A 21724-nucleotide genomic window follows, 5' to 3' on the forward strand; every position below is an offset into this window, starting at 1 on the left:
CCCTGGGTTGGGAAGATCCCCTGGAGAAGGGAAAGGCTACCCATTCCAGTAATCTGGCCTGGAGATTTCCATGGATTGTGTATAATCCATGGTGTCACAAAGAGTCGGACAGGACTGAGTGACTTTCACTTTCTTCCCCTTCTCCAGGGGATCATCCCAACCCAGTGATAGAACCCAGGGGTCTCCTTCATTGCAGGTGGATTCTTTACCATCTGAGCCACCTGGGAAACCCCTTGATGAAATTAAGTAATTGTAACTTGCCTTTTCCACACATGATGATATTGCATTATAGTTTTAAAACATTAACAAAATATAAGTGACAACCTAAATTCTTTTATTTAAGGTGATAATTGAAAATGTTTTCTTTTTTAAGTAATTAATTTGGCTGTCTTGGGTCTTAGTTGTGGCATCCAGAATCTTTCCTTGAGTCACAAAGACTCCCCAGTTGCGGTGCATGGACTTCAGTCGTTGGGGCACTTTGGCTTAGTTCCCTGACCAAGGACGGAGCCAGCACCCACTGCACTACCAGACAGATTCTTAACCACCCAAACCACCATGGAAGTCCCTTGAAAATGTTTTCCAAGAGGAGGTGCTGACATAGATTTGAATAATACAATATATTAATCTGACAGCCAGATAGGACCTCCTGAATTTAACTGACAGCAGGTTGTAAAAGAGCGTATGCACCAAAAACTATAATTTAAAAAAAAAAAAGTTTTAAAGGGGAATATTTTAAGGTTTTGAGACTTGGAATACTCTCAAATGTTTTGCTGACCTGTGACCCCACCCCCAGGTGAGGAGGGAGAAATGTCCATTCCTGAGATTCCCCTGATAGAGACACCCCAGTGCTTTATTTTCCAGGCGCAGTTCTCATTTCCGATGGTGCTGGGATGACCATGCACTAACTACATAAAATGTTACCAGGGGACAAAGCTCAACGTCATCATTTGGTCCCGCATCCACCCTGATTTGCTATAGGTAGCGTAGGAGAAGGAAATGGCAACTCACTCCAGTGTTCTTGCCCGGAGAATCCCAGGGACGGGGGAGCCTGGTGGGCTGCCGTCTCTGGGGTCACACAGAGTCGGACACGACTGAAGCGACTTAGCAGCAGCAGCAGCGTAGGACGCAGGTTTGGCGACCTACGCTTCACACGTTCCTCGCGCTCCCGACGGCGCCACGTGCTCCCGGCCCGCCGCGCGTGCGTACTGCCTCCGCGCCGGACATACGTGACGCGCCTCGGGGCGGAAATGGCGGCGGACCGGGGCGGCGCCGTCTCTACCAGTCTAAACCTGGAAGGTGGCGCGGGCCTGACGCTGAGCTGATGCACCAGAACGTCCCGGTAACGATCTCGGCCCGCCCCCTGGGGTCCGTCAGCTAGGCCGCTCAGAGCCGCAGCCAGACTCACACGCCGCGGAAACCTTCGGCCACGGCCTCCGCAAGGTCCCGACGGGGCGGGCCAAGCCCCGCCCCTGCGCGCTCCGACTGGCTCTAGGTCCCGATTTGCCCCTTTCCCGCGTTGTCATTGGCCTAGGCAGAGCCCAGTAGCGTGGAGCCGCACCGCTCTCTCCGCGCTCCTATTGGTTCAGGGTTGTAGCGCATCCGCTCCCAGAGCTTTCATTGGTCGAGCCGAGCCACTAGGGGTAGGGAAGCTCTGGAGCGACGACAACAAAGGGCGGCAGGCGGCGGTGACCGCGTCTCCCGGTGCTCTCCTCAGGCTGCGCACCCGGACCTGCCCGCCTGGCTCCAGATGAAGTGTGAGCACTGCACGCGGAAGGTGGGCTCCACGCTTTTGGTCCGGGGCCGGGCTGGGGGCAGGGCCCGGGGCGCGGAGGAGCCGGAGCTCGCGGAGCCCGGAGCCTTGGGGGTGTCGGGAGCTTGGCAGCTCCAAGCGCCTCTGCCTCCCTGTCAGAACCTCTGGGCGCTGGCCCGCAGCTCGACTTTTCCGGGGGTGGAGGCGGCTGAGGGTGGGCCACCAACGCGTCCGGTTCCTGTTCCCGTGTCCTGGAGGCGGCAGTAATGTCGGGGCGCAGATACAGCCTTTCAAAGTACCTTAGAAGCCAAAAGCCGCGAGAAAAGCCTACCAACATCAGCGACCAGTCCACAGTCGTTGCAGACACCGTCCTTGGTGTGAATGAGGGACATGGTGATCAAAAGTGATTTTAGGGGATTTTATGCCACCTAAAAACTTTCGTGTTTGACAGCAACGAAAACGATACAGAAGTGCAAGAAGGAAACGGGCTGGGCCTCCTGCCACCTGAGTAACCATAGTAACTGTGATAGCCTTATCCACTTGTTTCTACGCTGTAATGCACTGGGAGTTGTCTGTTGGTTTTTTTCAAAATTCGATCCTATCATATTGTTCCATCACTTGCTCTTTCTCTCACTTAATGTTATGCAAGAGATACATTTTCTGAGCAATACACACAGTCCTAATTTGTTGTATTCTAAATATACACGCGTCCAGGTGGTCGGGCACCAATTTACCTGTCATGAGAGACCACATTGCTTATAGTTTTCATTTCCTGCAAACCGTGCAGATACAGAGATGTGTATGGGTGTGTTTGTGTGCCCACAATTATAAGTGCTTCTATTTCTGTAGAAAAGATTTCTAGATATGAAATGAATTCATCAGGTAGTATATACAGTTTTCTTAGATTAAAAGTTGTTCTTTTATATGTGCCTTTGCCTTTTCAAGGAATGTAGTAAAAAAACAAAAACCGATGACCAAGAGAATGCATCAGTCGATGTACCAAGTCCAGCCCAGGAGAATGGAGAGGCAAGTAGTTTTTCAGTTTTTGTGTCAACCTGCAGTAAACAGCTGCTGCTGTTTTTCTCCTCTTTGGGGGCTCATGTCACCAGGTACATCTTTGCTTCAAGAAAAAAAATAAGAAATGAAGGGGCCAAAAAACCCCTGCTAGGGGCCAAACATGCGGGTTAGTCAGTTGGAGGCACACGATCTTCAAGGTAAGAACATTTTCTTCTCAGAGTACACCAAGCCAAAGCATACCATGTTAGGAACAAGGCAAAATGTCATCCTTGGCTGTTTTTTTAGAAATAGTTTTGTAACATTTAAACCTCTGGTTTTCTGGTTTTTTTTTTTTTTTTAAGTGAAAAGACAGGGCTTTAGGTAGGATTTTATAAAATAATTTGGATTTCATGATTCTGTAAGTTTTATTTTTCTACTGGTTTCTTCTCTAAGTTCTTGAGTTTTTAAGTTTTTCTTAGCTAGTAGCGATGGTTTACATTTATTGGATACATACTCTGAGCTAGGCAGTCGAGAAAGTGCTTTGTACATGTGATCTCATGCCGTGCCTAGAATGAGCATTTCAGGTAAGCCCTACAGTTGTCTCCACTTTACAGAGGGGGACGCAGTGCTGGGAGGTTAAGGTTCCTTCTTCCCTTAAAAAGTTCTGGTCCCAGTTTTAGAAAGGGAGAATTGGCAACATTGGAGAAGCAAGCAGCAGGTGTCCTCTTTAGTCTAGTGGTCCCAATACAACATTGAGTCAGACAGGCATTGGTCTGGTCCTCTTGTGTACCAGCTCTGCTCTGTGCTCTGGTGAATGTAGGGCTTCGTGAGCAGTAGGGGATAAGACAAGCACCCGGGACACTGAGGCAGAAGAGAGGCAGGGAGCACCGAGGGCTCTGCAGCCTCAGAGCAGCTGGCCCGGGGCCTCCCACGCCTGCACTCTGTCCGCACTACCTTGGACAGACATCTCACCCTGGGAGCCCCAGTTTCCTTATCAGTGACATGGGGAGTTGGGTTACTTCTCTCCGAGGGCCATGGTGGCCAGGAGATAATGTGTGTACATAGCTTCAGTGGGCATCCCTCCAGCACAGTGGGCGGACTCCCTGACAGGATGAACAGGTCAGGACGGTGACTACTGGAGTGGGCCCTGAGGGTGATGAGACCTGAAGGTGGTGGGTGTGGGAATAGGGTGAAGGCACACCAGGCACGGGAAGGTGTGAAAGGTAAGGAGACAGATCGGGCACATGTCTTAGGGCTGGTGGCTTAAGCTGGCTAGAGTCGGGGAAGAATAGGAAGGAAGCTACTTGGGAGGCCGAGGGTGGTGGGCCTGTATGGGTCAGCCAGAGTGGCGGAAGCAGGAAAGGGGGAGCAGCACAGGGAGCAGAGTGCAGTTTGAGCTGCATGGACACTGCAGGATGTCAGACTGGATATTGGGAGGGAGAGAATTTTCTAGAGGCAGAGATTGGAGGGGTTGAGTGGGGGCCTGATAACTGCTCTGAGAAGTGTGGCTAATTGGAGAGAAGGAGAGATGGACAGGCTTCTGCAGAAAATGCCCACGATTAGAACGGAACAAGAGAAAGGAAGGACTGTGACAGGCGGGAAGGAACCAGACCTGGCCCATGAGGGGCTCTAGGAGGATGAGCATGGCGTGTGGCTAGCAGGCCGAGAGGAAGCCCTGCTTCCCCTGGCAGCTCAGAGTGTTGTCCTGGGTACCTCTACAGGGCCAGCGGAGGCAGAACTCTCAGTGCAGCTCAACAGTGTCTATTAGACGCTGGCTGTGTGCCAGGGCACGTGCTTCAGACCCTTGGAGCAGCCGCTCTGGCCCCACCTCAGGGCTTGTTAGAAGGGCAGACTCTTGCCTCCCATCCATACCTCATGAATTAGCATCTACAGCATAACAAGGTCCCAGAGTGAGCACTGCACAGTGACACAGGCCCCTGGGGAGGAGGGAGGTGGCAGCGTGCATTCCTGTTCGGCACTGCTGTGGACAGGAGGGCCGGCCTACCGCCCGAGTCCTCGCTTACCAAATCATGTTTGAAAGAGCAATGTACAGCAACCGTCAGAAGATTTCATTAATTTGTTGCGATGGCTCTAATGGGCTTCAGAATATTCGTATGTTCATCCACCACATATTTATCAAGCGCCTTCTGTATACAGGGGATGTCAGAGAACAGAAGGGCATGAGACAAGGTTCCTCCCTCAGAGCTTGTGTTTCAGGGAAAAGAGCCACCACATAGGTGCCAGGGGGTGCTCAGAGCTGTTCTGGCAGGTGTCCATGAGGGTCTGAGGGTGAACCAGGCTCTCTAGGGAGGGTTTCCCTCAGGGGTACTCAGGGCAAGGAGGGCCAGGGTGACTGGAAGTTAGAGTGGGGAGAGTGATGGGGAAGGGGACCTCCAGCAGCATGGTGTGGCTTGTCTTCTAGTGGACCTCAGCCCAGGGGAGTGGGCTGCAGGGAGCAAGGGCGCAGGTGCAGTCAGGAGAAGACAAAGCAGCCGAGGGTTGTCATCTTGGTGTCCAGGGGAACAGAGTCACTGAGATGTGAGTTTGAATGTTCCAACTCAGACTTGGATGACGTGACAACCCTGATGCCCACAGGTCAGCACTGAGCTATGCCAGTTCTAAGCCTGTCAGGGAGGCTTCTGAGGAGAGTCCAAGGACTAAGCGAGCTCATCGGGGAGTACAGAGCAGGCCCACGCAGGAGCCCCCAGAAGCAGCAGGGAGGGCTGTGGGGGCAGGAGAAGCTGCATTTGATGGTGCCGGTCCACTCCCCACACATTGCCATCTGTGGGACCCTCAGAGAATTTGTGGCAGTTTTCTGTATTATGCGTGTGCTGTTACTTTCCCTCAAGAAGCCAGTATTAAAGAGTTCTGTTAAAGAATCAGACCATAACATCATCTTTTCTTTCACAGAAGGGAGAATTCCATAAATTGGCTGATGCCAAGATATTTCTGAGTGACTGCCTGGCCTGTGACAGCTGTGTGTCTGCGGAGGAAGGAATCCAGGTTTCCCAGCAGAACGCCAAGGACTTCTTCCAAGTTCTGAACCTTAACAAGGTATGGCATCCCGGGCGCTCACTGGCACCAGAGGTGGCTGGAGGTCAAGGTGAGGCGTGAAGCCTCTGCTGGGACTTAGGGAGCGCATCTTGGCCCTGGCTTGTGTCCCCTGTGATAGCTGACCCTCTCCACAGCCTCTCCCTGTCAACAAAACCCCACCCACAGTCACACTGCCTCACTGATGTGGGCAGCAACTGTGGCTGGCACCACCAGCCAGGCTCCCCTGGCTCGGGGGAGGCCTCCGCGTGCTTGGTCATGGGATGGCGTGGCAGCCGAGCTGCTGCTCCTCTGCCTCTGGGGCTTTCTCAGAGGTTAGGGCCACAGTCCTTCAGCCCATTCCTGCAGACCCCTATACAGATGGAACTATCCGTTCCTGGGTGAAGACAGGTGAAAGGGAAAGACGGAGAGACGGAGGCAGATGAGGCTGAAAAGCGTGTCTTGGTTTGCCCTCAGTCTGACCTGGTGAGCAGCCCTCACAGCTGTTTTCCAGAAAGTGTTTGTACGGGCTCTGAACACAGTGCTGGGTGCTCTGGCCCACGTGGCAGTGCAGGTACCACGTGAGGCCCAGGTTGCTTTCTGGGTGTACTGACTGCAAATAACAGATTTCATTCTTTCCAACCTGTATACATTTTATTTTTTCTGATGGTATGGTCTAGTACCTTTGGATCAACCTGAAATTACATTGGTGGTAAAAATAATACCACCACTATCTTGTTTCCGATTTCAGTGGGAATGCTGGTGAAGTTTTACTATTAAATAGATTTTTGCATAATCTTTTACTATTAAAGAGATGTAGATACTCACACCAATCAGCATATCAGCTATAGAAAATGGATACCCAAGTCAAACTAGACTAAAAAGGAAATGCTTAGTTATTTCATGAAACTGAAAGCTTAGGAATGGAAGAGGTTCTGAGTTTGGCTGAGTCAGTCACTCAAGGCTGCCACAGGAAAAAGCAGTTCCTATTTCTCTGCTGGCCGTGGGGCTCTGGGGTTCCTGAGCTCTGGGGCTCAGGCTGATTCCCTCTTCGTCACAGATCAGCTCCCTCAGAGGATGTGAAATTTAAGTGAGAATGAAGTGAGGGGTGAGCCCTTGAAATTCCCTGGGCAGGGTGTCAGACAGAGGGACTGGAATTGCCGAGTGTGACTGCTGAAGCTGGGGACAGACCACCCTCTGTCCTTCCCCCTTCATTAGCATTTGAAATTTATACTCTCTTTCCTGCTTCCAAATTTACATTAGGATGCTCTTGGTCACAAACCACAGAAACCGTGCCTGGCTGATTTGGGCATCATAGGAGCTTGTCAGGGAGCTGGAGGTCAGTGTATGCCAGGTTGGTGCCCTGATGGCCGTGTCGGTGTGGGCTTCCCAGGCATCACGTGAAGGTGGGAGGGGACCATCACGTGAATCCAGAGGGGACAGGCAGCCTCAGCATTGTCTCACCTGAGCTGCTAGGCAGGGGCAGGTGGGCCGGACCAGACTGTCCTGTCTGTGGCCAGTCCATAGGTAGATTGCAGTGGATGGTAGCCACTGAACACTGCTGTCCAAGTTTCCACTTTTCCTAATGTGCAGGTGGTGTCTGACCTGAACACCCTCTGTCATGATAATCCTGCATCTTCTGTCTGACCCCAGGCCAGGGGATCCCACTGCTGACTTTCTAATGCCCGACATGCTCGCTCACACTGCTCCCCAAGGTTGCATCCTGCATGTCCGTAATGAGTCAGCACGACTCTGAACTCAGTCTGTTCATATTTTTCTAGGGATTTCTTGAACTGCCAGCATCTGGTTTTGGTTTCAGGGTGTTGATAGGCTGGTTTCACATTTGTTTGTTTGGTATTTATTAGAAGAATTCATAGAAGATGAGAATTATCTATGACTTAAAATTTTGCTAAAATTTACCACTAAGTGACCTGGGCTTGAGGCCTCTTGTGGACAGACCTCGGGGCCCCATTTTCATGTAACTTCATTGTTATGGATCGTTTCAGTTATTTATGTACCTATAAATAATAAGTGTATTTTTATTTTTCCTTTTAAGTGTATTTATTTTATCAAGATATTTGCATTTATATGTAATATTGATGTATATATTCAGTATTTCTGATTTAACATTGTTCTTAAAATTGACAAAATCTCTTGGGATGTCTCATTTTTCATTCTAATTTTTTTCTCCTTTTTCCTCAATTGTGCTTGCCAGTATCCTGTGTATTTTATTAGTCTTTCAGACTAATTCAGACTAATTTCAGACTAATTCAGACTAATTCTTTCAGATTGGGCATCTGTTATACTCTGTTGTAGACTTTTCATACAAGTGTCTTACTTTCACTCCCTTGTCATCACCACATACACGGTGTTCCTCTCTGTTTCTCCTAGAAATGTGATACCTCGGAGCACAAGGTGCTGGCAGTGTCCCTGTGTCCTCAGTCTTTGCCTTATTTTGCTGCTAAATTCAGCCTCAGTGTGACTGATGCATCCAGAAGGCTCTGTGGTTTCCTCAAAAGTCTTGGTGAGCTGCCTTTTGATATTATTTATAGCAAATAAATTTGGTATAATTCGAATTTATAACTTGAGTTTTTATCTGCCCTTTTTATCTCTAGAGTTCAATTTTCAAGGGCACAGGATAGATAAGAACTTCCTTGAGAATCTTGTGGAACGTAAGAGGACCATGCCTCTGATCCACGCATGGTAGGCAGGTGTCACTTACCCCCTTGCCATGCAGATGGGTGTTGTCTTACGGCCGGCGCTGGCCCCTCTGGGGACAGCAAATGACCGTCTTAGGGCACGTAGCTGGGGACACCTGGGACCCACACTTGCCCAGCAGTGTTGAGTTGCTCGGCTCACAGGGGTTACAGTTATCTGATGGAGGATCACGTCTGCCGTGACTGGCGTCTGATTTCCCAGGAAGCTCTCTGAAGAGCAGAGCAGGAAGGGAATGGACTGTGTCCCTTGTGTGAAGAGTGAAAGCTAGTCATTTCAGTACCTGAGGACTCAAATGTGAATGAGTACTAGAGTAATACTGCCTCATAAAGAGCGGTAAGGTTGCTTCTGTCTAGTCTGTCACGTCACACTCTAACTTCCCCCCACATTAAAGTGTCCTGCAGGGAGGCTCTGAAGAGGAAAACTTGAGCTGTTTGCCAAGTAAGAGTTTTAGTTGTTCCTCAATGGCTTTTTAAAGATGTAAATACATGGGGTTAGCAGTAAAATGACCCGTAGACTAAACATCCTCGCAGCAGCCTGCCTGCCTCACTGCTGCATGTTGCCTTCTGTGCAGAGCTGTTTCTTGGTGCACGGCATGCCACAACCAGCACTACAGCCGCAGCTGCAGACGAGGACTCCCTAAGTCAGCCTTCACGCTTCTAATCTTAAAAGCCTAAGCTTAGCTGAGTTTTACCAAAGATCAAAGTTTTAAAATGCTCTGCCTTCTCATAGTGAAAGGCCCTATTTTGGAGGGGGGAGATTTTTTTTTTAATAGTTGGATGTTATATGTTAATAAAATATATCCACAGTGAAACTGACTTTTTTTAAGGTAACTCTTTAACTTGATATAATATTTCTTTTTAAGAATAACTGGCTGCTCTTAAGGTTTAGACTGGTTGCAGATATTAAAACTATTTGCTCTATTTACTGTAATTATTTAAAGCATATTTTTTTGTCTGAGGCTTATTTTCCAATATTAAGAACTCATGTGTAGCAACATAAATGAACTTGGTGGGTATGATACCACCATATGAAATGAGTCAGACAGAGAAAGACAAATACTGTATGATATCTGTTACAAGTAGAATCTAAAGAAAAATACAACAAGCTTGTGAGTATAACAAAACGGACAAAGACAGATGTAGAGTACAAACTAGTGGTTACCAGTGGGCAGAGTGGAGGGGCGTGATAGAGGTGGTGGATTAAGAGGTACAAGCTTTTAGGTATAAAATAAGCTACAGGATATATTGTACAACACAGGGAATATAGCAAAAAAAAAAAAAAATTGGGGGGGGGGCCGCGCCATGAGACCTGCAGGATCTTATTCCCTGACAAGGGATCACAGCTGGGCAGCAGCAGTGAAAGCGCCAAGCCCTAACCACTGGACAACCAGGGAACGCCCTATAGCAAATATTTTATAATAACTATAAATGCAGCGTAACTTTGAAAAATTGTGAACCACTGCTTTGCCCATCTGTACCTTATACTGTATATCAACTGTAGTTTAAAAATAAAGAAGCATACATTTATCAAGAAAAAGACAAGTTAGAAATTTCCCTGGTGGTCCAGTGGTTACGAATCCGCCTTGCAGTGCAGGGGACTCAGGAGGGATCCCTGGTCAGGGAACTGAGACCACATGTGCCTCAGAGTAATTAAGCCCGTGCGTGCAACTGCTGAAGCCCATGCATGTGCCCTGGAGCCCTCGATCAGCAACTACTGAGCTGGTGCAGCACAACTAGTGAAAAAGAAAGAGAAGTTAGAACTCAACATAGTAATTAATCAAGACCATTGTAAAGCTATGCTCAGCCAGTGTACTCATCTATTTATTTTAGAGCTATCAAAGACTATTACAGACTGGAGTTTAATTTAGCCAGTGAATTGGAAGAATGATACCCTGTAAAATTATACCCTGGAATATGGCAAGGTGTCTGTAAATACAGATGTAAAGGGAAAAGAAGAAACAGGAGAATATATGCTTTATTGTGAAAAGTGATACGTGCTGTTGTTTGAGAGAGCAAAGGGCATCGTCCTGCACTTGGGCATCTAGCTATGTCTGTGGAGTCTGCCTTTTCAGTTTGTCTTCGAGGCGAACTGAGGGTCGATCTCACATTCTGTGATGTGGAGCCCAACACGCCTCTCTTCCCCACAGGGGTGCATTATGTCTTTGATACAACGATTGCTGCAGATTTCAGCATCCTGGAGAGTCAGAAAGAGTTTGTGCGTCGATTCCGCCAGCACAATGAGGAAGAGCCTGCGTTACCCATGCTGACCTCTGCCTGTCCTGGTGAGCATGGGGCTGCTGCTGGGTCTGCAGGGGCCTGATGCACCTTTTTTCGTCAGTCTGAGTCTGGGGGCAGGCCTGGGCAGTGGGCGAGGTCAGGGGCAGCGGGTCTTGGAGAGGAGTTTGGGCCTTGAGTAGTTTTATGTTGACCAACATATTTATTAATTCTGGGTGATTTAGTGGGGAGACCTGACAGCTGAGTATTAATTGCTTATCTTCATTTATGCATATTTCTGAGACAAACATATCATATGTTAAAGGAGAATAAATCTCTTTTCAAAGTATGATGTGTTTCACACATCCAAACAATTATAGGTAATATGGTGAACACCCATGGATCCTTTTCCAGCTTAAATAGAAATTACATAATAAAAAGTATTACTTTACATTAATACTAGATTCTGTCTTGGAACACTTTTTAAACAAATCTTTAATTATTATATAGAGCCTGATATCTGAGGTACAGAAATTTTATCACAGGTTTTTTAATTCTGAAAAAATAGAAGGTTTTGGAATAAGAAAATTCTAAAGATGATAAGGGAAGGAAGGCTGTGCTATACTGGTAAGTAACATTTAGTGAAAAATTATTTCTAAATCAATCAGGTCTATGAGAGTTGTGGTCTACTTAATCTTGGGGTTTTGTTCACATTTCCATTCTCAGTTTAGCCCTCCCGGTTCCAAATTTTTCTAGCATTTTATATGTCACTCATCAGTCATTGGGATTATGAGTTAGTAAGATGGAATGTTGATATATGGTTGCTTAGAATTTGGAAATACTTTCCATCCACTTGTAAAACCATGGAGAGGAAACTTGCCATCTGTCTAAGAAGCACGTGGATCGACTCATTAACTGAGCATGTTTTTCAGTGGCCCACAGGCTGGCAGGAGGTGCTCAGCATCAGGTGGGGCTTATCCTTCTGGAAGATAAGCCCCAGGGGGATGCTCCCACTTCTCCAGGCATGTCAGGCAGTGACTGTATCAGGGTCTACGCAGAAACTGACTAAAAGCACACTTTGCTGGGCCATGGTGTCCACCTTTGTGTTTATGTCCTTGTAGGTGTTTGCACAGCTGCTGAGGAGTAGGTTTGCACAGCGGAGGCCTCGGGGAACCACCCAGCTCCCTAGAGGCCTTGCAGTGGTACCCCTGCCTCTGGGGTCCCAGCACCGGCTCCTTGCAGGGCTCTCACTCAATGGCACACACAGCTGGTCACTGTGGCTCAGTCCCACCCACCCAAGAAAGAGGCAGCATAAAATGACCCAAGCTCAGCCTGTGCCCCCAGAGCAGTGGTTCCAGAATTCCCATCCACCTTCCAGTCAGCAGGATCACAGGGATTCCTGTGCTGTCCTGACACCACCCCAGCAGATAGTGATGGATCCCTTACGTGGGCAGCCCTGTTGGATGGCGCCTAAACGGAAGCCTCCACTCCTGGCAGGAACTAGCACCGCTGATGTGGGTAGTAGACAGGTGGTGGATTCTTGTGGAAAGCACGAGCCGCTCTGTCCAAGGAGTGAGGGCAGCGCTGGCAGAGACCTGGGCCACCTGCTGCTGCTGCACACCAGCTGTCCCTGCTCCACCAGCCTGGCATTCGCTGCTTTCAGTGGCCTCCTTGAGCTCTTCAGGGCTCTCAGATGATTAGGCTTTCTCCTCCAGGAACTCTTTGTAGCTAAGCCAGTCGAAGCTGTAACTGTTGAGGCTTATGCCCCCTCTCAAATTCAGGGAGATGAGGTGAGATCTGCTTCGAAACTAACCCTTTTCTAGGATTTGGCCCTGACGTTTTGCTTTCCTATGACAGCTTAGAGAAATTAAAGCAGCATCAAGGTCGGATGATCTGACCTGGTGCAGAATCGGGCTGTTGATGGCCCTGGACTGACTCACTAGCTTCCGCACGCAGGATCCCTGTGCTTCCTCAGACTGCTTGGAGGGCAGCGCATCCTGGCTTTGACAGGGACATCTGGGTGGGCCCTTGCTGCCCACAAGCCGATGGAGTGCCACCTCGCCAGCGCACCTTTGCCTGGTGGGGGTGGGTGGGCGAGGGCGTATTGAGCTGCTCAGCTGTGGACGTGCTCAAGGGCTTTGGGCTTTGTGAGAACCTACCAGGAGCACTCATTGAACTGGAGTGTGGGAATTAATTTCTCCAATCCAGCAGGGAGAATAGAGAGTGGGCACCTTGTGCCAGGCACTTCTTGGAGCAGGTTTCTTCTCTGCCTTCAGAGAGGGTTTCTGAGAAAAGGTGGCTGGACTGACAGAGCAGGACAAGGGTACCCTGTCCACGCTATGCTGCCACAAAGCTGGACGGCCAGCAGGGCTGACCAGGCCCCAGGCTGGTGCCAGTAGCAAGTTCTGATCAGGGGTACCAGAGCGCTTGCCACTCTGGTCTCGTGCCAGTGCTGTGGATCCTGTGACCTGGTTCTTCTCATCCCTGTTTGGTCCTCTTTGCTTGCAAGCTAGGAGGTCCCCCAGGGCCCTTGCCACTATCAGCCTGTGTTCTGCCTGATATTGTGCCAGGCCTTCACGGCACACAGCCTGCAGCTGGGGTCTGCCTGAGAGCCGAGTGTGCAGGCACGGGCACTGGCACCAAGACCAGGGTGCACAGGGGCCTTACAAAGCCAGACCTGTGGTGGGAATGGCCTTGGGCCCCCAAATGCTCCATGGCCTTTGATAGTTTTCCTTTTTCCTTTTATTTATTTATTTTGGTCATCCCATGCAGTTCCCTGTCCAGGGATTGAACCCAGGGCCCTGACAGTCAGAGCAGTGAGCTCTAACCACTGGACAGCGGGAGAATTGCCTAGTTTTCTGTTTTAACATGAACCATTCCATGCACACGTGCAGAGGCTGGGAACGAGGGGAGCCATCCTCCAGCAGCATCTCTCTGTGGGGCTTCTGCTGGTGACAGTGGACATTCCCTGCGTGTACTCAGGCCGGCAAGCGGGTGATAGCTGTGGTTTGAGTTCAGATGAGATTGTCTGGCTGGTGCCTGCTGCTCCACCCTACAGGAGTGGGCATGGGGAGGTGGGCTGCCCTGGGGATCTGGTGGGCAGCATGCCTCCAGGTTTGTTCACCATCCCCACCCTTCTCATGAAGCTGTGGTGTACGTGCCAGTCTGTCACCAGACACTCTCATTACCTCACCCAGCGGGAGAAGGGGGCGAGCTGTAGTCCCTGCAGGTTGAGCTGCTGGCTCTGTGGTCCACTGGCCTCTCCATCCTGCGTCCCCTCTGGGACCCATGGCAGCAGTGGTGCACTCAGAGGGCATGGTGGGAGTCAGCAGCTCAGGGGAAATGCCCAGGACCACGCTGGGCATGCCGTGGGCACACTGCAGGTTGTGCTGTTCATTGTGTTGCTTGAGGGGGTGTGGGTTTCTCGTATTTCATTGTCCTAAAAGTGGGAAGTTACTGGGTGGTTAAATTCCAATAGATGAGTGACGCTTGGTGGGCCTGGTGGCTGTTGGCCCCTGTCTGAGCTGTAGCTGTCCATCCCGGCTGTGAGAGCAGCTCAGCAGCTGGCAGGGTGGATCTGGAGCCAAGCTGCCCAGGACAGTGCCTCGTAGCTGCTCCTCCAAGCTTGTTCTCAATTTTGGGGAGCCTGCTACCCCCGCTCCTGCCTTTCTCCTGCTCTGTCCTCTCTGATCTGGGGCCGAGGGAGGCACCCATCCCGGGCACCCTCCAGTCTTGTGACACATGCCCCTGGGGTTCCCATGGCCAAGCCTCTGAAGAGAGGCGGTTTGGTGGAGGGAGCCTGTCATGCACACCTGGGGCGGCCGGAAGATGAGATGTCCCGGCTGTACTCCGGTGGGGCAGCCGTGAGGAGCTGACATGGACCCCTTCCCTCCTCAGGCTGGGTCCGCTATGCTGAGCGGGTGCTGGGTCATCCCGTCACCCCCCACCTCTGCACTGCCAAGTCTCCCCAGCAGATCATGGGATCCCTGGTGAAGGACTACTTTGCCAGACGTCAGGTAAGCTGGCCTTTTCCCCAAGGGCAGCATTCAGGTCAGGCGACAAGCTTCCATGTGAGGACAGGTGCTGACGGAACCGAGGGCGAGCAAGGGAGGGTGGAGGAGGGTCCCCCAGGGGTGTGCACAGTGGTCTTGGGCCCAGGTCCTGATGAGTGAGGGGGGTGCCCAGACACCTAGCTCCAAGACGGTCACTCAGCTGCCGGCTCCTGGTGGTGCCAGCGATTCTGGCTCAGCCGGGACATGGAGAGGGGCAGCCTGGTTACATGGGAAGCGTCTGGAAAGTGTGGGGAAATGGCCAAGCGTTCATTTGCAGCAGCTTGTGGTCACCGTGTGTGTTTGATCATTGTGCACTTGGTTCAGGGGAAACAGGCGGCAGGCCTCTCCCTGAGCGTCCGGGCAGTGGGCCTGCAGCATGGCGACACCGTGGGTGGACTTGGGGGCATCGCGGCTCAGGAACGTGGTCTGGGGGGGATGGGGCTTGGACCCAGGAAAGCACCAGGCCCGTTCCGTTCTGGCTGCCTTCTCCCTTCTACACGGCCCCCATCATGGGTGTGCTCTTTCTACACAGAACCTGTCCCCAGACAAGATTTTCCATGTCATCGTGGCACCGTGCTACGACAAGAAGCTGGAGGCCCTTCAGGAAGACGTCCTCACAGCCTCTCGGGGTTCCCGGGGCACTGACTGCGTGCTGACCTCAGGTGAGGGCGCGGCCTCGGGAAAGGCTGCTGGGAGGCCGGCCGGCGCGTGTCCAGAATGAGGGCCTGACAGCCACACCCACACTGGAGACACGTGGAGCTTCCTCCTTCAGAGCAAAGCATAAAGCACACGCGTCCCCGGGGATGCTGCTGGCGTCTTAATGTCCCTTCTTTGCTTGTAGGTGAAGTAGCTCAGATGATGGAGCAGAGTGACGTCTCAGTGAGAGAGGCTGCCCTGGACACGCTGTAGGTGCCTCTGCAGGGAGGGGCGCTCTTGCACCTTGGGGGCTTCCAGCATGACCTTGTGACCTCTACCAGGTTATCCCAGGACCTTCCTCCTCCATGAGGCCACCTGCTCTGCTGAGGCACGGGTGTGGTATTGCCCCTGGTGTGGCGGGCTACCTTGTCGCCCCTCTACAACCCTTGGCTCTGAAGAGAGCATGGCCAGTACCATGCTGAGTGGATGCCGTTCAGCCTGTGGTCTGGTGTGGATACCAACACCCTCCTTCCCGACATCACACCTGGGCCCCTATAGGGTGGAGGCGGCATCCCCACACAGTGGCTCCCTCAGGTCCCTTTGCCCAAGAGCAGCAGCCTGGGTTTCTGCCATCAGCGGTCGCCCCAACCACCAGCCACACTCCTGCTGCATCCTGTGCCCCAGGGCACGGACTGCATGGCAGGTCCTCCAAACAGTGATGTCAGGACCACATGTGGAAGGCGGACTAAGGTCCTTAGAACATAAGCAGCTGGTGTCCTTACGGCCAGAGCCCATGCTTGGGCCTAAGCGGACCCAACAGTCTACCCCTGGCTGGCCACAGATGGTGGCATTCTCTCTTGTGTGGCCCTCAGATGCCCAGTTCTCATGCTCCGAGTTCTGAGGTTCTCAGGGTTGAGCCTTGACACCTGTGCACTCAGAGGAGTCACTTGGGCAGCGGTGGGCATGCTTGCAGGCTTCTTGTTGGCCAGTGAACTCCGGCACAGAGGAGGTTTTTGCCCAAAGTCTAAGTACTTGTAAAGGGTTTTGCAACCTTGGATCGTAAAACTTGGAGAGTCGGATTTAACTTTTGCCCTCGCTTTTCCTGCCTGGTGAGGTTTGGCGACGTGAAGGAGGAGGAGCTGAGGCGCCACGATGGAGCCGGCTCTGACGGGTACCTGGCACACATCTTCAGACATGCGGCTAAGGAGCTGTTCAACGAGGATGTGGGGGAGGTCACCTACCGGGCCCTGAGGTGCGTGGGGCTGGGGCGGCCTCTGTCCGTCTGCCTGTGTGGTCAGCACTGCCTGTCAGGTATAAACTGTGTAATAGGACCCCCGCCCCCCACAGCCAGCTGCAGGTCTGAGGGGAGATCCTATTTATAGAGTTCACACCAGTCAAGATCGAAAGGCCTTGGATGTGTTACTCACAGACTTAAATTTTGCTAACATCCCTAACTTAGATTGGAATAGTCCTCCGACCACAGAGGAAGGACCCCGTGGGTCATAGTTTGTATTGTTGATTTCATAGGAACAAAGATTTCCAGGAGGTCACCCTCGAGAAGAGCGGAGAGGTCCTCTTGCGCTTTGCTGCAGCTTATGGCTTTCGAAACATCCAGAACGTGGTCCTAAAGCTGAAGAAGGGCAAGTTCCCATACCACTTTGTGGAGGTTCTTGCCTGTGCTGGCGGTAAGACTCGAGAGGCCAGGCTGAGCTTGGCCCCTCTGAGCCCTGCAGGAAATGAGGGGTGAGATGTGAGGGCCAGAGGGTAGCCATTGGGTGCGGCCAAGGGGTCAGGGGAGGGAGGTTGGGAAATTTGCTGCAAGTTCTTTTAAATGAATTTTTATTTTAGAAATCACATTATCTACACGTTTGAGAATAAGTAGCACAGATGGCACTAGTGGTAAAGAGCCCACCTGCCAGTGCAGGAGCTGTGAGAGACTCGGGTTCAATCCCTGGGTCAGGAACATCCCCCTGGAGGAGGGCATCGCACCCCACTCCAGTGTTCTTGCCTAGAGAATCCCATGGACAGAGGAACCCGGCGGGCTGCGGTCCATAGTGTCACAAAGAATTAGACATGACTGAAGCGACTTAGCACGCGTGCACACGTATAGCACTAGAATGTAGAAGGCATGTCCTTCATGCAGTCCGAGGTGTTTGGGTTTGGGTCCCGTGTGGCTCATGGGTCCCGGGCCCCCTCCCCGATGCAGCCCACGTGTGGATTCACACACTAAGGCTTTATGCAGACACCAGTGATCTAGCTGTTCATTAATACTTTCTGTGCTCTCCTGGTTTTGATGAATTCCAAGAGAAACTGGAAATCCAGATAGGCGTGCATAGCCATCCAGTTCTAAAAGGTTGCCAAGTAATTTCAGCTTTAGGTAAAAGCATTTCCTGGGTAGTATAAAGAGGAGAGAATAGGAAGCACCTGGGGTTGTGAGCCTGTGCCCGGGGTCTTGGGGCCCAGGCTTTGGCCACAAGACACTGCACACTGCCATCATTGCTCTGCTCTTCCAGAATCGTCTCCCCTTTAAGATGAAAGCAGGGGAAGAGTAAGCTCCCTGTGTTTTTCAGGATGCCTTAATGGCAGAGGCCAAGCCCAGACCGCGGACGGGCGCACAGACAAGGCCCTGCTGCAGAAGATGAAAGGCATCTACGCCGACATCCCCGTGCAGCTCCCGGAGGCCAGCACCCACGTGCAGGAGTTGTACCAGGAGTGGCTGGATGGCACCGACTCCCCCCGTGTCCAGGAAGCCCTGCATACTGCGTACCAGGGCCCAGGGCAGCCCGCTGACAGCCGAGACATCAAGTGGTGAAGATCGAGGAGACTGGGAGGCAGGCCTGTCAGCTGCCTGAGGACAGAGGAGCTACCCTGTGTGGGTATCAGAGACACCTGAAGAAAACAGCTCAGCTTTCCTTTTACCACTTTGGTTTTTCAGAATCCTCTGCTACCCCCATTTGTCAGCAGCCCCCTCCCTCAGTTCGATGTGGTGCTATCTTCGTAATATGTGTGTAATTGGAATATTTTAACAGGAGAGAAGGGTTGCCCCAATCTGAGTTTAAGACTAAAAAATTCCAAAGAACAAGAATGGAGACAGACTACTGTCTTTTAGGCTTGAAAAAAAAGTCCAAAAAGTGTCCTGTGAAGAGTTAAGACCCCAGAAGTTGTGATTCACATACCTCAGAGATTTGATGTGGAAATGACAGGAAGCAGGCAGGCCGTGGGGGTTGTGGGCCATGGTCTGTGGTCTTCCCAGTTGGCTCTTGTTTTTACAAACCACGTTTTTTATTCCTGAGAATGGTTTTGCCAGAATGTGAATAAACTGCATCCTTTTGGAGTCAGGGAGCTCATATGAATCTGGCTTTTCAGTTTCTCTAGAGAAAAAGTTCTGGCAACAGTGGGCCGTGTTTCTCACTGCTGCAGTGGCCAGAGTGCAGTGGCAGCCGCCGCCTGGGACCAGCCCCTCTAACTGCGGGCCTGGCAGGCTCTGGCAGCTTATACCCCACACTCATGCTTTCACATTCAGTCTTTAGGTGAACTCACCTCGAAGCAGAGGGCGGCCTGCGAAGGGTGACAGGTGTTACACATGGAAGGATGGTAGAGGCAGCTGACCTGCTTAGGCCAAACTGGTCAGGAGTCCGCCTGCTCCATTCTTCTCTGGGTGGGATCAGACAGGTGACAGCCATCCTGTCCCCAACCTCAGATGAGGCAGCTTCTCAATGGTCTTGCCTCTCCCTGCCGCCCCCCACCCCACCATCCTCCTCCTCACGTACTGTGGGCCAGGCTCATCCACGTGGCTCCTGACGGGACCCCTGCCCCCACCCCCCAAACCCCCGCCACCTGGCATGTAGTGCTTATGTGAGCTTGCCTTAAAGGTAAACGGAAGAGAACAGTTTTCCCATGAACAGAAAGGGCTAGCAAAGAATTGGAAATTACAGAATCACAAAACCATATCAGGGCTCATCCTGTGAAACGAAGACGTCTGTGGATAGGCCTCCAGTTGATTCTTCAAAGCACTTGAATTTTGTTAACATGGATGGTAGCAGCGTTCTTGGATTCCTCAGTGCTTATGAAGCCTGAGCTGTTAGATTTCCTTCACTGACTCTGTTGTATTGTACCTGTATACCTATTGGGGTTGAAAACTGGATATATTGTGTGAAATTGTATATTTTTTGCTTTCAACCTATGTACAATTAATTGGGTTTCTCTCCTCTGCAGTAACTGATGATGGAATAAACACTTGAGGAGTGTCTGAGTGTGGAGAGTGTGTGAACCAGACACTGACTCCCCAGTCAGGGGCCTGTGTGTGCCCTCCCTCACCAGCACCCCCAGGAGGCCTCCCTCGTGCTTTCAGAGCCAGCACAGCCCCAGAGGGCCATCTTTGCTTGAAGCCTTCTGTGGGCCGGGGATGCCAGGAGTCGTGGTGGGCTCTTCCTGCCTCAAAAGCCACCCCTTCTGGCTAAAACGAAGGCACTCCTTGGCTGGGGGACCGGGTATTCTCACATGTGGTGTCAGGTCCTACCCGCAGCTGACCTTTGGTTATGGGCGCATGGGAGGAAAGGAGGAGGAGGGTTTGTTTTCCTTCATTATAACTCAAATCATACGAGCAGTCAGGCAGCCCCACAGTCGGGCTAGGGCGGGGTGTGGGAGCTGTCTGCTAGTGAGCAGTGTGTCCTGGCGTGAGGGGGCGGGTAGACTAGGTCCAGATTTGCACCACACCCAGCAGCTGCCCTCCAGGAGTGCTGCTGCCTGAGTTCTGGTGTCATGGGCGCCTCCTGTGGGCTCTGATCATGTTGCGTGTGTGTGTGTGTTGGCCATACTGGTAAGTAGCTGCTCTCCTGTGCCCTTGCCCTGGGCCAGTTTTCTCAGCTCCATTTCTGCCTGGCCTCAGCTTGGGCCAGTTGTAGCCAGTGTACATGATGGTCCTTCACAGCTCTGCTGAAGTGAGGATTCGAGTTCATGCACTGCTCACACACCAGTTTGCTGCTGGCCTCGGGTGTGGAGCAAGGGCACTGTCTGTCTAGAGGCTCTTAAGCTCTGCCACTGACTTAAAGGTGTTCTGTGGCCTCCCCTCCTGGCCCAAAGCTGAGCAACAGAAGCCTCTGGACACACCACCTGCAGTGAGACCTCAGGTCTTCACTCACAGTCTAATCAGATGCATTAGGCGAGGGGACTGCAGCTCAGGCAGGCAACTCACATGCTTGAGGCCACTTGGCCACCAAATGTGGGCTTCCACCTCGGGCCCAACTTTGGCACTTAGATGCCACCTCCTTCCACACAGGCACTGGCCTTGCTCCCAATCAGTAACAGCAAGCACAGAGTCTTCCTAAAGCAAGTGAACCCTCAACTCTGATGTTCAGGGACATGGCATCAAATTTGAGCAAAGGCCCCTGGACTTTCTGAATAAGGATAAATCATGTGTTTGGGGATTTTTTTTTTGGGGGGTCTTTGGTGTTTTTGAGTCATAGGTGTACGGTATTGGATAAAGAACCAGGCACTCATTGAAGGCTACTACTTACGAAGCTGTGAAAAGCCTGGCTTTTTAACAGAAAAACAGTATTTTCTTTCCCATGTCCCTGTAAGAAGTGTTCCACATTAGTTTTACGTGGACGTTTCCAAAACCTTGATGAAAGAACTTGTAAGCACAGTTGTAAGGGTGAAGGGTAGTTACTCTTAGTGAGTCATGCAAGTAGTGAATTGTATGAGACACAGCACTAGTATTTCTAAAGCTACACTGAAGCCGCAGAAAACTTGGATTTATTCAAGGAAAAACTATCTTCCTGTCTCCTTGTAAAGACTTGCTTTTAAATCAGATCTATATAGACGTTTCTTACACGTTGCATGAAAAATTTGAGGCATGATGTTCTTCTGTATGACAGTAGCCACCCAGGTGCCCAGTGGGCAGTACCTGAAAGGACCCTTTTATGTGTGTGTACGAAGAGTAAACAGCCTGCGCTGAAAGCTCGTCAGTGGAGAAGGTTAAGTAATTGTCCTGACGTGGGATTCTAGAGATTAGAGTGCATGATGAGCCATCTCAGGACAAGAGTATTCGCTCCTTTGGCCTCTTTTTTATTTTACTTTTTATTTTTTTGGCCACATGGCACAACCTGTGGGATCCTAGTTCGCTAACCAGGGAATCAAACCTGGGCCCTTAGCAGTGAAAATGCAGAGTCCCAGCAGCTGGACTGCTGGGGAACTCCCCTGGTCTCCTTTAAAAAAAAAAAAAAAACTGGGCAGGGAGGACATTAAAAAGAACAAAGACATCCCTAATGTGGCTTCTGGGGGAAGGGGAGCACTGGCGATCAGATGGACCAGGGTCTCAGAGTTGCTGC

At 51.2% G+C, this 21724-nt stretch overlaps 1 protein-coding gene across 1 annotated transcript; it reads left to right on the plus strand.

Moving 5' to 3' along the window:
• The first annotated feature begins 1661 nt into the window (after positions 1-1661).
• On the plus strand, positions 1662-19642 carry NARF (nuclear prelamin A recognition factor). Its single transcript, XM_086356780.1, has 11 exons — positions 1662-1774; positions 2696-2776; positions 5657-5800; positions 8168-8300; positions 10641-10775; positions 14605-14723; positions 15292-15421; positions 15601-15664; positions 16510-16647; positions 16923-17080; positions 17966-19642. The coding sequence occupies exons 1-11, from the start codon at positions 1748-1750 to the stop codon at positions 18205-18207; spliced, it is 1371 nt and encodes a 456-aa protein (XP_086212906.1). The 5' UTR covers positions 1662-1747; the 3' UTR covers positions 18208-19642.
• The last annotated feature ends 2082 nt before the right edge of the window (positions 19643-21724 follow it).

The sequence above is a fragment of the Bos grunniens genome, chromosome 19, assembly GCF_055505025.1.
Source record: "Bos grunniens cultivar Pamir isolate PY7600 chromosome 19, Bosgru_T2T1.0, whole genome shotgun sequence".
NCBI lineage: Eukaryota > Metazoa > Chordata > Mammalia > Artiodactyla > Bovidae > Bos > Bos grunniens.

Excerpts from the sequence above, each read along its gene's own strand:
- NARF (XM_086356780.1), top strand. The coding sequence starts at position 1,748 with ATGAAGTGTGAGCACTGCACGCGGAAG. Across the intron at positions 15,422-15,600 it reads TGACTGCGTGCTGACCTCAG|GTGAAGTAGCTCAGATGATG; the intron begins GTGAGGGCGCGG and ends CTTTGCTTGTAG. Across the intron at positions 16,648-16,922 it reads GTCACCTACCGGGCCCTGAG|GAACAAAGATTTCCAGGAGG; the intron begins GTGCGTGGGGCT and ends TTGATTTCATAG.